The sequence below is a fragment of the Vitis vinifera genome, chromosome 16 (genome assembly GCF_030704535.1).
Source record: "Vitis vinifera cultivar Pinot Noir 40024 chromosome 16, ASM3070453v1".
NCBI classification, from domain to species: Eukaryota; Viridiplantae; Streptophyta; class Magnoliopsida; order Vitales; family Vitaceae; genus Vitis; species Vitis vinifera.
Window position 1 is genome coordinate 8,843,133 of NC_081820.1, and position 18,248 is coordinate 8,861,380.

Genomic DNA, 18,248 nt, shown 5'->3' on the forward strand with positions numbered 1-18,248 from the left:
CAAACCCTTCAATGCTAAGGATTTGGAGAATTTTCTTTGGGACATGGAGTAGTATTTGAGGTTGCCCATATTCCTCCAAGAGAGCAAGTGACCCTCACTACCATGTATCTCTCTGGAGATGTGAAGCTATGGTGGTGCACAAGATTGAATGATAATGCTAAATTAAGAAGGCCAAGGACCAGCACATGGGAGACACTTAAAAAGGAGTTGAAGGATCAATTCCTTCCTTCTAATACAACTTGGATGGCTTGAGAGTCCCTTAAAAGGCTAAAACAAACAGGAACTGTTAGAGACTATGTCAAAGAGTTCAACTCTTTGATCCTTGATATCAAAGACATGTCAGAAGTTGATAAGTTGTTCAACTTCATCTTTGGGTTGCAAGGGTGGGCACAAACAGAGTTGAGACACCAAGGAGTGCAGAACTTACCTTCAGCCATATCAACAATAGATTGCCTAGTCAATTATTGATTAGATGCTTTGTCTTTTGCAAGTCAAAAAGGGAATGGATAACAACAGCAAAGACAAAGCAAACAAGGGGATCTAAAAACTCCAAGAATAATGGAGACAAGAAAGGGAACAAGGGTGAGACGACTCCAGCCCAAGGGGTAGAGAAGTCCAACACAAGGCAAACAACCAAGGTAGTGGGTTGTTTCATTTGCAATGGTCCGTATCGAGCCAAGGATTGTCCCAAGAAGGAAAGATTGAATGCCTTGGTGGCAGAAGAGGAGAGTGAAGGCAGTGAGTTAGAAGTCACTCCAAGGATGAATCCTCTTCAATTGTTGAATGCGATCCAAGCACAACCAAATCATAAAGGGTTGATATATATAGAGGTCGAGTTGAGTGATCAGAAGGTGGTGGCTTTAGTGGACAGTGGGGCAACCCACAACTTTGTTGCGACTAGAGCAGTAACAAGATTGGGCCTAAAACTATGCAAGGATGGTAGCAAGCTGAAAGTTGTGAACAATGATGCATAGGAAACACAAGGCTTGGCCTAGGATGTGGTAATCCAAATGGGAGGATGGAAAGATATGGTAAATCTACTCAACACCCCTTTAGATGACTTTGACTTAATCTTGGGGAATGAGTTCTTTGTGAAGGCAAAAGTGATGGTGCTGCCACACTTGAATGGGGTGTTTTTCATGGATGAAACTCAACCTTGCTTTGTGAAAGGATTGAGTAAGGTGCCAAAGAAGGGTAAGTCATCTAGAGAGAGTAGACTCTCTGTCATTCAAGTGGAAAATAGACTAGAAGTGAGTCAGAAAACCTATGTTGATGCATTGATGGGAACCAAGCCTGACTGTGACAAGGGAATTCCTTATGCTAGCTTGTAAAAGGTGCATGAGTTCACTAATGAAGGATATCATGACCAGGAAGATGAGATAGTGCAAACTACACAAGAGTCCCAAACTAAGGCATCATGCAACACTAAGACATCATAAGGTGACACCTTGGCCCTATGAGTGACCTAGGACAGTGATTCGTTCCCAATTGGTGTATCAGCTGATTCATGTCCTCTCAATGGTCCCCGGCAACAGTGCCATTTGATTTCGTGCCCAACTGGTGCATGTTCTGTTGATTGGTGCTCAATCAACTGGTGTACCTTGATTTTGGTCCTCAGACGGGAGTAATCAAAAAAATTTATAACCTATATCACCATGTACTAAGATAGTCTCAGCTAGCATAGCATAGTGGCTTTAGGATCGTTCACTAGGATGGGTTTTCACTTCACAATTGATATTAATTCAAAGCTAAATTGGTGCTTTTTCATTTCAAGGTTAGCTTTAAAAGAAAACATAAAGATGTTTGAAAAGGTTGGTTTTAAGCTAACCAAAAATAGTAATTGATTTTAATTACAAAAAAAAGTGTTTCTTGGAGTTTCAGATCACTAGGCTCAGGTTCCTTATACAAAAAGGGAGTTCCGGTCACTTGAATCTTTTCCTCGCATTGGGGATTTAACATATAGTTATTTCCCGAACCGGTGTGGTACAGATGCTTCCCTTTAATGGGTTCAAACACTAAATCCCTCTCACTGATGCATCTTGCAATGACTCGTGCCTCTCACCTAGCATTTTCCATTCAAGGTGATCCTTAACCTTAGATTACCCTTCAAAAGCTCGCAAGAGATAACTAATGGATGTCTCCTTAGAGTCCAAAAGCTTACCAAGTGTTGGATATTCTAGAAAATCCTACCTTTAAACCACCTTCCAAAGGCTCGTAAGAGATAAACTAGTGTATCTCAATGAATGGAGACCACTTGCCTGACCAAGTATTGGCCCAGGTGATTTTAAGGAGTTTTAAGTTAACTAAAAAGATAAAAACCATTAACGGGTCACACTTTCTCTCCATTAAACACTGAAACAACAAAACTTCCAATTTTTGCATTCGGAAACTTACCTGGCTTTCTTCACTCCAAGAGACGAAGAGCCTAGCCACTCATCCTCTGAGGAAACACCCTCATAGTTTGTTTGGCTAGAAATAAAAATAACGAGAAAACAAAAATATGAAGGAAAAACAGAGCAAGTGCTCTGTAAAATATATTTCTTACTATCGTCGATTACATATCTGATATATGATGGATTTATTTTACATTGGTTCAAAGATATATATATATATATATATATAGAAGATATTTTTTAAGAAATATCCCAATAATATCTTTGACTGATTATAAGGAGAAAATAGAAATTTACACAAAATATCTTGAGAAAAAATCTAACTGAGTCGATTGCAAATATTTGAGATTGCACAAGTGGATTTCGCAAGGTGATTCACACGTTGAATTATCCATTTTGCAAGTTTGAACTTTGACTTTGCAAGTTGAATTTATGATTTCGCAACTTGGAGATGATTTACAACTTGATTCGCAGCTGGGAGGTGATTTCGCAACGTGGTTCACAACTGCGAAGATGGAGTTTCAACTTGCGAAGTGGCACACGTGTGCTTGCAGGTGGTTTCGTAGCTGCGAAACACCTTGCGAAATTTTGCAAGTGGATTTCATTTCGCAACTCATTTCGCAGTTGCAAAATGGGCTTTGGGCTGCGAAATTTTTGCAACAAAAGGTTGATTTCGCAGCTGCGAAATTTTCGCACAGCTTTGTGCGGTTGTCTTCAAACGGTCATAACTTCTTTGTTTCACCTCTGATTCACACATCGTTTGAAGCGTTGGACTCCTAACTTCCCGAGCTTCGAAAAGACATATAGTATGCATGAAATGGACTCCAGGAAGTACTCGAAATGTGTCCAACAGTTTCTATCCTCTTGAATTCTTCATGTTAGATTTCTCTCTTTGTTTTCCCTCCTTGCATTCATGATTTGCTTTTGGCAAAGGACAACAAAGCTCCAAAGCTTGGATTCTTCTTGTAAATGAGCTTCCATTTGCTTTTCCATGGATTATATAAAGCTCTCCCTCATCTCAGATTGCTTTGGTGATCAAAAAGCTATCAGAAACACCAAAACCTAACACAATTTGATTAGAAACGATTGCAAGGGTCCTTAACATGCCAATTGAGTTAAAAGGTAATAATCACTACTCAAAAGTGTTTAAAAGAGTTAATTACAAGCTATAAAATAACACTTGTTAAGTAGTAATCAGACAGTAACAAGGTGGCACAAGGGCACAATGCCTTGCGTAAAGAGATGGTTGGGGAGTCGTGGGCACAATGCCACGACTCAGATGTGCTGACTAAGAAGGGTTGGCTTGCACAAGGGTTGTTGTGTATAGACAGGATGCAATAGCAACATAAGGAATAAGAAAGCAAGTTGCCTTGGAAGGGTTGCAACACTTGGGCGAGTGCATGGAGTCGTGCACACAGGCTACATGTAGGTCACGCGCACAGGAAGTGCATGGGACACACACAAGCTGAGTGCGCAGAAAGCGCACGGGCTACGCACATGAGACTCCTAGTTAAAGTAGGCGATTGAGTCTTAATGGCTGAAGAAAGAGACTCCTAATGCATGAGACTCCTAGTTCGAATGGGAAATAGAGTCTTGATGCACAAGGAGATAGAGTCCCAAATCAAGAGAACTCAAGAATGGGTAGGAGTCCTCATTTCCATTGTAATTATAATTGTAGTTTGAGAAGGACTCAAAGTCTTAGTGGGAATGGCTCGGTACCATGGCCTATGAGGAAGAGTCCTAGTTGAACTAGGATGAGGAGTTCTAGTCCAACAAGGAGTGGGTGGCAGCCACTCTATAAAAGGGGGATGAGAGAACCTCCTTGAACACTTATACATTCACACAATCATATAAAGGATCTAGAGAGATAGATCTTGAGAAAGCATGAGCTCTTCGATGCTATTGTGGGAGCCTTGCTAATCTGTGTCTTGTATTCTTATTTGGGATAGTAATAAAATACAAGTTAGGGATGGTGCCCTGTAAACTCGTGTGTGCTTGTGTGGGTTCTTTGATTTAATATCGTGTAGGTTGTTGGAAGGCAAGCTTAGAGGGGTGGCTAAGTGCCACACATACACTGAAATTTGGTGCTAGATTCTGTGTGTGTGACAACTACCATGTCTTCCCTGCTTAATGCACAACCGTTGTTTCAAGGCAAACTTCTAAAATATTATTCTAAGTATTAATAAATAAGGTCTATGTGAACACGAAGACACTATTTTATTATTTCTTTTTTTTGGTTAGTTCAACCAGTTATTGGGTCGAGCTGGATTTGAACCGGCATAAACATTTTGCCAACAAATTTATAGTCTATTAGTTGCTTAGGCATCGACCCAAGAAGAATCAATTCTATGATTATTAATAATCCATGATAAACTTCCTTTCTTCCAAAAAAAAAAAATGTTTTGCATTACCATTAGAAAACCCTCTTTCCCATATTACAAATAGACTGCAACTTCCTAAGTCATCAGAAGGTAGATGTCAGTAGTGGTGGAGCTAGGGACTTCTGTTAGGGGCAAGGAGAAAAATATTATATTATAGTTAAGATAATTAATGATTGTTATTATTATTATTATTATTATTATTATTATTATTATTATTATTAAATAATTAAATAATTTAAAATATTAATTATGAAAATGTATCAAATTAAACAACTATAGTACTAAGAATATTTGAAAAAAGTTTAGATTTTATATATAAAAAAAATTATCAAGAACATTTAAAAGAAAATTTTCAAAAAAAAAAAGAAAAAAAGAAAAAGAAAAACCATTAGAAATTTTCAATAATTTTAATAATTTTGTAGCAAAAACCCTTAAAATTATTGTAAAGAATTCAATCATTTTTATTATAAATTTTGATATTTTTTAAATGGAAAATATGTACATTAAAGGTCTTATTGTCTTATAATTTGATTTTATTTATTTATACCTTAGTCTCATTTTTTGTAACTACGTCAAAGGCTTAATTTTTTTTTTTTATATACGTATTTTCAAAAGTGGAAATTAAGATTTTCACAAATATTAAATAAATACCATAACTTTTTTTTTTTCCTTTTTCAAATAACTAAATATAAGATAGTTGAAAATAAAGTCTTTTACTTATAAAATATAACTTATGTTTCTTTATGGTAAATGATCGCTAAAATAATAATAGCTTAAAAGTATTATTTTTTATAATTTAGTTAACAAAAGGACAAAATCATAATAAATAAATAAATAAATATAAAAAAAGGATTGAATAAAAAAGAAAAATTAAGTAACAATATTAAACGAGATTTTATTTATTTTTTAATTTTAGTTCAATCTTAACATTTTATTAGTAATCAACCCTAAATATTATTATTTTTATAATAATATTTGGTTTGCCATTTTTTTTATTGTTAAAAATTTTAAAATTAAATTTATATTTTTTTAGAGGGGCCAAAATTTTCATTTCACTTTTTATTTTCCAAAAAAACATTAACATGTAAGGAATTTTTAATTTTATTTTTAATTTTTAATTTTATTTTTTTTAAGACAGTTGAGTGGGGGCATGTGCCTTGGCTCCGCCAGTGGATGTTTGTTAGATAAGCCCAACCGGTGTCTATGCCTTCAACTAATGTGTAGATTACTTGGGGCAATGAAATATTATTGTTAATATTATTTTTAGAGTTTTCTTGTATAAAATCTCCAGGAATGGAAATGGTATATCCAAAGATTAAACTGATGGGTTTGTGCCTCCATTGTCACCTGACTACCCAAATTTCTTCCAAGCATTCAAACCCATAACTCTGGGAGGATTACTGCAAAAGGGTTCCCTGTAAAGGGCTACCCTCAATTAAAAGATGTGGAGAGCCAATGCGTAGGCCACAAGAAAAATCCTACTCCTAGTCAGGAATAAGATGGTTTGAAGAGGGAGATTTTTCTATGCTTACATACACATATCAAACCCACACACCACACATCACCCCTCTCTCTAATACAATTTCTTCCTTGATGGATAAATGGTTTTTAACTTGATGAAAACTTAAGTATGGGAAGTCAGTATTTTAAATCCATCACGTAAGATTGAGCAAAGCATTTTTTTTTCTTACATCTTTTCTTGCAGCATCCCCTTGCTTCATCTAATGCTTGAAAATTTTACTCTGAGGCAGGCTGGCATCAGTTAGAATCATCATTCCTCTACCACAGTCCTGGAATCTCAGCCTTAGCTTCATCAGCTTCTTCATTCACCTATGCAAGTATGACTATAGACGAAAGAGTCAAATCAGATGCAAGCCAACAAATCCCCATGAAAGAAACTCTACTGATCCTGAAGCATGACTAGAAGGCTACACAACTTTTGCACATTTTGCTCAATATTGTCTAGTGAATATGACAGGTCCAGAATGTGAACCTGCTATATGTACATAAAAGGGATTTTGTGTCATATGGGGAATCAAGTGGCATACTAGTGCAGGAACTTCAAATTCATGTATACACCATGCAAACCTGCTGCCTTGACGGTTCATTAGGAATCCTAAATGCCGTCACATTATCTACAACCTTATTACAGTTAGTCCAAGGCAATCATTGAATCCAGGAGGGAATCAACATCAGGAGTGACAATAACACGCTTGCCAAGCTCTCCAAGGGCATAACAATGCTTATCTACTGTGTTGATCGCCACCACATCTTGAACACATGTACAATCTAAACCAGGTGAAACCTGCAAATCAGTTTATTCCATTTTAGAACCGAAAATAACAAATGGAATATATACTCCTCAAGACATATTATTGTTTACATTGCTAAACATTAACACAAACAAAAATCTCTTTATATAGGTCATGGTACATACAAAAAGAACTCGGTAAGGCGGGAGAAAGGAAAAACAGCGTCTACTTGCTCAGAAGACCAATAATTCTCACAAAATATACGGATCTACTTCTAGTTTTTAGAAAAAAAAAAAAAAGTGCCAGCCATATGCAATCTAAACACATAAAGCTAAAAAGTTAAACAATAACCCTTAGGTGATCTTCACATTCTAGAGATCTGAGCTCCAGATAAAGGAGCATTTCACTCTCAGAACATGTTCTAACAATTCTTAGCAAATTTCTGGTGATATTCATTATATTAAGAAAGATGCAAAACCTCAAGTAATGAAGAAGATATCTGAATTGACATGATTGGACAATCCAGACACAAAGGCCAAGCATGGGAGATCTAAGGCCTTTCATATGGTTGCCTGTAGCATCAACTACTTCAATACAACCATAGGAACAAAGAACAGCTGGTTGTAAGGGACATTAATGACAAATATTGGATATCAGCTTTTTGAGGAGGATATCTGCAGGTCTAATAGGAATTATTAGCCACTCAATTACAAAGCCAGCATCACCTTCTACAATGAAATCACAGAACAAAGCCATAAGAATCTCAAAACAAGTTGCTCAGTGTGCATCAGAGAGGAAGGCACGGCTCCTAAGAAGATTGATCTTCTTCACATTTCTTATTGTTGATACACAAATATGCTGCTAATGCAGAGTAATGTAAAAGCATGCATCCAAGTTAATCTTGCAGGATATCTGGAGGAGAATTAAATCCCCTGTTAGAGGCAGCGTCTGACAAAAGGGGGTAAAAACTGAGTATCTACACTTCATAGAATAAAGTCAGCTGTGACAATTTAGAAATGAAAACTACAGCTTAAATATTCTGTTGACCTTTTGATTTAGAGAATTCCACAGAACTCGTATGTATATATACTCCATAAACAAACTGAGCTCCTAAGAAGAGAATTAGAAGAGGATATGGGTTCAGGGCCAACCAATAAGGAATCGAATTACCACCAAGTGTAGCAGACAAAAAATGAGCGGTGGCACAGTGGATAATGGGTGAGTGAGATTGTGGGGATTTGAAGCAGGAAGAACTCAAGTTATCAATAATAGCCTCACGACCTGAAAAACATACTAAGCCCTGGTGGAAAAAAAATGCAGCTTGAGGTGAGGTTAACCTTCCATAGGAATTCCCAAAGGAGGCAATGGAGAGGAATGGAAATGTGTGGCATGCTCCTGCAAGAACTGGATCAGATAGAATGCCTTTCTATATGTGGATTCCTGATTTGGGGTAGAAACACATGAGGTAAAGAGGGATACATACATGTGATGACTTGAAATTATTTGGATGAGGTAAAGAGGGATGCATATATGCTATGGAGGTTTCTTAGGGAATGTTATGTTCTTTGATATCAGGTTATTCTGAGCATCTATGAGACATACTCTAATGAGTGGAATGCCAACATTTTAGTCATGTGGTCACATTGTTGGTCTTGGAAGGCTATTACACTGGTCTTTTAGGATTTTTCTACACACATTATGTGAGGGGTAAGAATTTGTTTTTGTGAAGCTTGTGTTGTGGGTTAATGACACCTCCATTCTAGTAAGTTTTCGTCAGTTAGTCACCTTCCTTTTTGGTAAGGACTTTGAAGAGTTTGAATGGTGTAAGGTCTTAACAATAGAAGTCAGTCACATTTTTCATGGAAAACCTTGGCTTTTTTATAGAAGGGTTCAACATGGTGGCTATGAAAATACATATACTCTCATGCATAGTTGCTGTAAGAAGATCCTTCATCCAATGAAAGATGTTCCACCGATTAAAAAGCTAGAGAAGGCACAACCAAAAAAGGTGTTTACTATGCGTCAATTTGAAAAGGGGAGCATGAAAGCTAATATCATTTTTGCTCTAATGGCCAAAGAAGTGGATGAATTTAAAGAAAAAGATAAGGAATATCCAGCTTTTTCTGACTTGTGCCTACAGAATTACCTAATAAACTTCCTACTATGCATGACATACAACTTACTACAAGCTTATTGATGATACATAATTATTTTGAGAATCAACTTTTTCATGAAATTGGAAAATCTTCTGAAGTTTAGAACTTGTTTTGCATGAAATTGAAAAAGTTCAGGAAATCCTAAGATCCTGAGATCCTATCTTACTGTGGTAAAGAGTTGACAAAGAAAAAATGGGTGGAAGACATTGCTCAATATTTCAATTGACCATACAAAATCATTGAAACTTGAGGTCAAGTTTTTTTCGAAGTTAAGGGGAATTGATGAGAATGGGCATTAGTTGGAATTAAATTGAGATTAGTATTAGTTGGATAAATTAGGATTTGCATTTATTGGAATCAAATTAGGAGTAGCTAATTAAATCATAGGAGAATTACAATTAGAGTCATAATAGGTTATTAGAATCTTAGAAAACTTTGGATTTCTTAGAGAAGCTTATAAGTATTGATAATGATTAATAATATTACGATTTCTTGCATACTCTGCAATTTTTATTGATAAGACACCATTGATTTTCTTCTAGGTGAGACTCTTAAAAGGCTTTAATGAAACTCTAAGGTTCTATCCGTTCTTTTCTTTATTTTCTTTCTCTATATTTTATTTTATTTTATTTTACTGTCATAAACTTTATTCCTTTTTCTTCTCCTTCAACCATAAAAGATAAAAACCTTAGCCTGCCTATTTGATTGTAGGCAATCATCCTAGGGTTGTCCCACATCAAAATAGCTAGGAACTAATCATTACAAACCAAGCAAAAATAACATGTCCCAAGAACTTCCTTTGCATTAGAGAGAAGGGGCGAGAAAATTAGGGAAGGGAATAAATTTTGACCTATATCCACATCTGCTAATCCTTTTGCAGTATAACAGAGGGAACTTTTAAAAGCCACAAATGATTTTTATTTTAGTTGATGATTGGGTACCCAAAACTGCAGTAGATCCTAGCCAAATGATGACACAGATAGCATCAAAATTTGACAATTCTAGATTGCAGAATCTAATGGAGGCTAACAATTTCAAGTAAATAATAAGTTATACAAAAAAAAAGCATATAACTTATAGATACTAAATGACGATTCATAATTTCAAAAAACAAAGAAAGAAGATTTTCCACTTGCATGTTCTATTACACAGCAAACTTCAGGTTTTTTAAGAATCTATACTATTATATAAAGAATACACAGCTTTGCTCTAGTAATACAACCTTCAATTTGAAATACTTAATATAATTTTATTATTAGTTCTAGAAAAGTAATAAAGGATAGGGATAATGAAGTTAAAAAAGATTTAAATCATAATTCCAAAATGCCGCCCAGAAACTCATCCTTTTTCTCATCCCCTATGTTCACATCTTTCAATTTCTTAATCATTTCAAGTACTTTGTAAACTTTTCCTGAAATATTATAAGAGTTGAAACTGTAGTCACAATCACATGAGATTTCTTGTAAAACCTGATATATTTGAGTCTCAAGGAGGCACAAAAAAACACTTAAATGAAAAAGGTAAAAAAGGGTATGATCCCATCTCCTCTGGAAACCCCTGCATTGCTTGATAACATCATTCATAAAATAAATGCAGGGAAAAAATATATTTATTGAATGCATTTTTCCCCCTTTTTGGTCTACATTTATTTGTTTCATAGTCCTTAAATCTATGATTTGTACATTGTTTTACTAGAAGATATGTGTTTAGTAATATGTATCAAAGTTCTAGTTCTATTCAATAACAATAACTTTGTATGCACTTTGATGTCTACAAATATAAAAATCAAATGGTTTGTGAAAAAACTAGAAATATTCTCTGCTGATTTCTTCTGATATTGTTGTCTAAAGTACACCATGAACAACGAAAATAGGAAGGAGGAAGAGGATTACTGGAAATATCATAGTGATTAAGGGTGAAAAGCTGATTAAACAAAAACAAAGATGAGTTATGCTCAAAACTAATGCAAAAGAAAATCCTCCCGTGATTGTGAAAGGTTTGAAAAATATTTGTGAATCATCATCATGAATAATAAGGCTTAAATCAATAGCTTTTTAATAAGAATAGTATAAGAATTATGAATGCCATGCGGCATCATGGTCAAGTGGCTGGCATTCCATTATGTATGGGCACAAGAAGGATTTTTATTGTTTAGCCTTTTCTCCAAATGAAGGTGAAAGAAGAGAATAATGTCCAGAAAAATGTCTACAGCTCTTATCATTATCAACTCGATAAATAACATCAAATTCTAAACCAAAGTTTATTAATATGAAAGCAAAAGATTTATTTAAAAAAAAAAAAATTCATGTGCATGTGTCTGTGTTGTGGAAGCTAAAATCATGTTTGCAGACTCACATCATAGAGAATTTCTCCCAGCTTCAGCTTGATTGCTCCACTCTTGTAAACCAGCATTTTGCCTATATGTCCCCCAGCTAAATCTTCCAACCTGCAGCTATGTTCTGAAGTACCTATGCTTTTTGATGACAGTGAACTTCTAGCTACCTGTTTCCCCTTTGCAGAAGCATAAATGCCTTCCAGTGATGTTGAATTTTCAACTATCTCTTTGCCCTTTGCACTAGGTGATTGCTTAAATAAGGGCAAATTAGCAGGAAGCTGAAACAAAAACATCCTTCCTTTCTCACTCTCCTCCTGTCAGTGATTGGCAGTGTATTTTTAAGCAACAAATCATATTTGTTGTATTCAACAATATTTAAAATCTTTAATCATCAGATTACCAACCAACAGCCCAAGTTCTGAAGCAGGATTTATGGTTTTCTCATCATATTCCAAGTTAGTTGAAGCCTCACCAAATTCTGCCTCATCCAGAATTTCTAGAAGCAAAAGGAGCAAGTGATATTAAATATTTCAGAAAACGCATAAAAAGACAAATAAGTAGACATTACTGAATATTAAAGTCATGCAATTGTACTACAACAGGTCTAGACCTTGCAAACACTGAATAATCATTTAAAGCAAGCCATTTTCATCATACCAACAGAATCATTTACCTTTCAATGATCTTGTTTCATCTATTTATTATAACATATTTATGATTCAATTTTTCAAAGTGACATTCCATTTCCCAGTTTTTTTATTCTAAAGAACATGCATTCAAATGTTACACAAGAAGATTGATTTACTTTATTTTTCATGTAAAATCAAATGCTCTTATTAAACAAGGGAGATCAAGCTAATTCTTCTTTCATCAGTGTTACTGCATCACTTGTAAGGGAACCTGCAAGGTCATCCACGAAATGTGATGGCATGACCATCTCAGATTCCATGTGAAGACCTTGCAGATTTCATGCAAAGACGTTATTGGAATATCTCATTTGAAGACCTCACTAACAGATCTCACGTGAAGATGTTTCTTTCTGTTGACATGAGCCATAGGTTCAACTCAATGCTGCACAGCCTTGAAAGGTCATCAAAGGTTGACAAGGAAAACCCCCCTTATTTCTAACAAATAAGTCATCTTGAAATGCATACCTGGGTCACCAGAGTGAGGCTTTCTCAAAGGAAGAGTAGTAGGATAGTAAGAGTGGACATAATCCTGCAGTGGCATCAGGGAAATCAGATGGCCAATGTATGACAGAGAGATAGAGAGAGAGAGAGAGACAAAGAGAAACAGAGATGAATGGAAATTTTTTTTACCCAAGGTTCTTTATATCTTTTCCTGATCTGAGCTGAATCATCAGTAGCATCTGCAAAATATCCATTGGTTTCATCCGGTTTTGTGGTTGAAGGTGAAGAAACTGCAATTTCCTCATGATCAGGGGTAGAAACTTTCAGTTCCATTCCACTGCTCTTATCACTATTCCCATCCCTATGAACACCAAATGTCCTTATGGTATCTGATGGAGTAGCGGCTCCAGGACCAAACACAACTTGTACTGAAGCTGCACTTTAATTCTAAGTATGAGATTCAACCTCTAAGATTGAGCTGGAAATGATGATGACAATGACAATGACAATAACAATAATGAGAATAACAGCAACAACGACAAGAAAGACAACAATACTAATTGAGACATCCATTCTTCAACTTTAGATTTCTGGTCTTTCTCATATACCCTTCTCAACATCCACATCCCTGTCCCCACAGATTTGGTTCATTGTTCACCAACAAAATTACTATGAACAACCAATGTAAATGCTGTCTAACTTCTAGTTCACAGGATTTCTTTCTTAAGGTTGAGCCTAGAGTTGGTATTTATGCGAAGAAAAATGCATATGCTTAATCATATTTATGTGCCCAACAGTACAAGAGATATCATGATAACTAGCAAGTCAAGGTATATCTAGTACAGCAGCAAAACTGAACAAATTCTTTAACCAACTATTTGGCATCATTTTACATGCATCATTATTATTCTTACAGCTCTTCGAACTCAGACTATTACTGGTAACTTATGTATTCTAGAGATCTGTTACTGTATGCTTTAACAATACTTTGTCTTCTTTATTTGATTACTCTTTTGATAAGTAGGAGGGATAAAAACAGACAGAAAATGACTGGGAAGGTGAATCCAAGTATACAGGGTTTGTACAAAGGAAGCCCAAAAGAAGACATGGAAACAAAAAATAAAACAAAGTCACCCACTCAGGTAAAGAAATAAGCCAAGAGGTAAGATCAATCAGAGCATACAAAAAGCCATCAACAGAAATCCATAAAGGAGAAACCCTCCGGGCTCCCATCATAGTTGAGATCCAAAGAAATAAGGTTTTAGCTGGCGTATCCCTCAGCTTTGAAACTACTATTTCTTCTCCCTCAAAGATCCTTCTGTTATGCTACTTCAAAGGCACCAAATAAATATAAAAGAGTGCTTTCCATCACAGAGAAATTATGGAGATGGCTTGCCTATCTATTATTTTCTAGATGAAATGAACCATATCCTGAAATAGATGGGTTTTAAAGAGATGGCCGGCCTAACTTATGCTGTAAAGGCTTATTAACAACCATGATAATCAGAGGATTTTAGGATTTAGTTTTGTTACTGGCTTATTCTACCCTGCTTTACCCTCATGGGTTTAGATACTGAAGGTTTACACCCAATACTTAAACAATTCACTGTGTACATCTACAAAATACCTGATTTTTACTGTGGTGCATTAGTTTGGATCACTCCCACTTATACTAGAATGTATTGTGGTAACCCTTATTTTCTATATAACTTCACTTCAAATGTATCAAAACAAGTAGAAACTGGAATTAAGGGATACACCATTAATCCAAATGGGAACATATGAAAATGTAATAAAAATTGTAGATATGAAAAGATGCAATGTTACCTTACTTATATACAGCATTGCTTTGGCACAGCCATTTGGAGGATTTGCACAATAAGGATTTTATTCTATTTTAATCTAACATAACCCATTTTTATGAGTTAGGAAGATATTTCAAATTTCTTCTCAAAAACCTTTTTGCATAACTTGCTAACATTGCCTTCCCTAAAGTCTGCTCGTTAATCAGGTTACTTAGACTCCTAAATAAGATAAGGTCTCCAATGGGGATCCTCTGTTCCTTAAACAAAGCATTATGTTTTTTTCCTTTCATATTTTAACCTTCCAACCTTGTCAAGTTGATATAGTAATGCAGTGAGCAAAGAGAAAGAAAGACATGCACTTTCATGCTCTACTGCTAGGGGTCTGCAACAAGAACCCTTCCCTTATTTGAATCAACAGCTTCAACATCCTCCCTAATTGTGGATGAACAATGACTTTGATGATAATCTCCTTTCAATCTCTTCAGTTTCTGTCTCTACCTACTTTCCCCCTCACATCTGTTATATCATTAATTAAAATATATAGATGTCACAAAAATCACAATCATCCAAAAACTTGATAATTACTACAAATATTCAGTAAAGTATATGTAAAATAATCTTACAATGAATAATTCAACAATCCCAAACTACTCATGGTTCTTAAAATATGCATAGAAGTATCCATAATTAATTTCTGAATCAGTACAGAATTCCAACTAATGATATCTACTTCTGGTTTTCCAAAAAGCATTGATTTCTCCCTCAAATATTGACAAATTTTCCCAAAATCCCAAGCTGCCTACCAGATTTTAACACTGCTAACCATTGGCCCAAATTTTCCCTTATATATGTCTCTCCCAAACACTCAAAACTGAAATTATTTCCAAGATCCTATATGAGAAGGAAGTGAATCCTTTTCCTATGACCAATGTATTAAGGCAAATGAAGATGACGGTAGTAGAGGTTGCTCTACCCAGTTGCCTCAAATGCTACACTTAACTGTACTACTAACATAGTTGACATTGAATAACCATGATCATGAATCTTTTTGCACGATTATTTGGAGCTTGAAGCACCCCACCTAACCAAAACACACTTGTACCTTGACCTTCACATGAATAGTGGTTCATGAGAAGGCATACTAATTATTTGCTTCCAATCAAGAGACCACAGGGGGTCTGTTGATCATCTGGTTCCTCCACTGCCCTAGTGCTATGACATCTTCAATCCAACAATACAAGCATTTAGGCCACATTATTTTCTAATGCCATTCTTCAATTCCAACTAAATTGCCAGCCACCACAAAGGACAATTTTTCGTTCAATCAATAGAAGTAAAGGAGGATAGCAACTGAACATCATCAACCATAAGGGATAACAATCAAATAAGAAAATTACATGTCTTTTCAACTTTAGGCCCTTGTCTCCTGAGCTTCTCCTGTAAATGCAGAAACAACAAACAAAAGTATTAAAAAATCATGATGTGTCCAAAAGAGATATTACATGCCTTTCCAAGATGTTGCTTTCTAAAAAATGTAATGTCCAAATGTCAAGTTTTCCATCCAACCATGTTTTTTTCTTAAAAGAGTAACCGCTCTTCACACATTTCATTTATGACAATACCCTTCCATTATTTGTTAAATTACAAGCTTGCCCATTACATAAAAAAACAACTGTTCTAACTGTATAAAAACCATAAAACTAGGTTTTCCCCACTCATAATAAGATAAAAACAATAGGGAACCTCTACCAATTCTGTTTCCTTTTTCTTTTCCTTTTTACTAACTTTTCTAAAAGCTTAAACCCATAATGTAAATCATGCTTAACATAGCCTTCACACCCATATCCATAATATATAGGGTTAAATTCATTTACAGCCCTTGAGGCTTAGTGTGAATACCAAACCATCTTGGGTTTCAAATTTCATCAATTAGAACCTCTATGAATGCATTTCATAAATAAATTTATTTTTTAGAGAATAAAATTTATTTTTTAGAGATCTCTTAAACACATCTACCTAATTTTTTTTTTTTACCTAAAATCTCTCTAAAAAATAAATTTTATCAACGGAATTTGAAACCAATGGTAGCTAAGTGTATTTACACCAAAGGTTAAGGTATCTCAATGAAATTAACCTAATATATATCATGCACTAGCCTTTGATACCATGTTGGGTTCTAACTTTTATAAAGCTTAAGGTTTGTTTGGATGCACTTTTTGTTTTCTATTTTTAAAAAATAAAGAACAATAGTAACTATTATATAAAATGTAACAACTCCTTGAGACTTATCTTAAAAAAAAAAATTCAAATTATTTTAAAAAAATAGATATATCATAAGATACGTTCATACCATTTATATAAGAGTACCTATAGTATATATAGAAGTTACAACTATTTTCTATCTTTAAAAACAAAAAGTGTATTCAAATGAACATTAAGTTATTAAAATTTGGATTCACAATATATACTATGTTTAAAAAAAAATAAAGTATTTTTCTCCTATCCTTTTTCAATTTTTGTTGTTTGTAAAATTTGAAAATGCTTTTGTTTTTAAATATTTTTATTTTATGTCACTCTTTATGGTATTTTATACCGCAAATAAAACAAGAAAACTACCTTCTTCTTTTCTTTTTTTTAATTCCTTTTTCCAATTCTTGTGTAGAGCAATATCATTACAATCCAACAACTGATTGATTTTTTGTTGATTTTTTTTCAGAATTTTTCCCTATTATTTTCTAAATTCAAAGAGAGCCATATATATATATATTTTATTTAACTGAATTTTCATTCTCTGAATCTTGATTTTTGGCAACCATTTCTGACAAAACAAACAGAGCCTTAATTAAAAATTAAAAATTAAACAAAGCAACAAACCGAAAAGCGGCGTCCAAACAGTCCCCAAGAATTCTTAAAAATACGATATAAATACAGAGAATTAGAGTAATTACATTAACACGGCGTAAGAGATATTGAGCTCGTTTAGCTTCGTCCTCTTCTTCGGCCACCACTCTGTAATTTACAAAAACACACCCATAAGATTCATTAAAAATTTCAACAAATACCCAAAACTCACAATTTTAGAAATTAAATTAAAGAAAAGAAATTTAGAAATTACGGTTGGGGGGCTGTAGTTTTAGGCTTTCTCCGAGGAGGTGATTTCGGGGCAAACCTGACCTGCAAAGATTTTCAGATTTGAGATATGAACTCAAATTGAGGTGAAAATGAAGGGCACGGAAGAAAAAATTGAGAAGGTAACATACCTTTCTGGGAGAGACGGAAGAGGACTCATTGTGATCCATGGGTTATACGTAAGCAGAATTACAGAACTGAAGTGAGATATTTGGGTCACAGATCTCCAAAGAAAACTGCAATTTGACAGAAATTTAGTGTTTGAACAGGAAGATGAAGATCAGGGTTAGGGGAGGAAGACGAAGAAGAAAGTGGAAAAGGAAAAGGTTCGAACTCGGGACCTAGGGTTGGGAGATTGGGAGTTCTGCCAGTTCAGTCAAGCTTCCACTTTGTCGGGCTCCGGAATTCTAAACTTATATATTATATGATTTTCGAATGCAATTTTTCTTTAATTCTAAAAATGTTTTCACTTTGTAAAATAATACTCCTTAATTATTTTTACAAATGTTTAAAACCGAATTGAAAAAGTTACCAATTTATAATTCAATAATTGAATATATGATTAAATCGAAGTTCAACGAATGATATCATAAGTATAGAATTTATATATATATTGTAAAAATTAAAATTTTAAAAAATATATATAAAAAAATTAAAATAATAATAT

At 34.6% G+C, this 18,248-nt stretch overlaps 1 protein-coding gene across 1 annotated transcript; it reads right to left on the reverse strand.

Moving 5' to 3' along the window:
* Positions 1-6,691: 6,691 nt before the first annotated feature.
* LOC100260717 (uncharacterized) lies at positions 6,692-17,998 on the reverse strand. Its single transcript, XM_002263658.5, has 9 exons — positions 17,713-17,998; positions 17,568-17,626; positions 17,401-17,461; positions 15,850-15,889; positions 12,837-13,081; positions 12,672-12,735; positions 11,922-12,013; positions 11,538-11,831; positions 6,692-7,079 (listed from the first exon to the last, which is right to left on the reverse strand). The coding sequence occupies exons 1-9, from the start codon at positions 17,749-17,751 to the stop codon at positions 6,927-6,929; spliced, it is 1,047 nt and encodes a 348-aa protein (XP_002263694.1). The 5' UTR covers positions 17,752-17,998; the 3' UTR covers positions 6,692-6,926.
* Positions 17,999-18,248: the final 250 nt, after the last annotated feature.

Coding starts and splice junctions, on each gene's coding strand:
- LOC100260717 (XM_002263658.5), bottom strand. CDS start 17,751: ATGGATCACAATGAGTCCTCTTCCGTCTCTCCCAGAAAG. Junction 15,890..17,400: donor ATCTCTTACGCCGTGTTAAT/GTAATTACTCTA, acceptor CTGCATTTACAG/GAGAAGCTCAGGAGACAAGG. Junction 13,082..15,849: donor GCCTAAAGTTGAAAAGACAT/GTAATTTTCTTA, acceptor ATTAAAGTGCAG/CTTCAGTACAAGTTGTGTTT.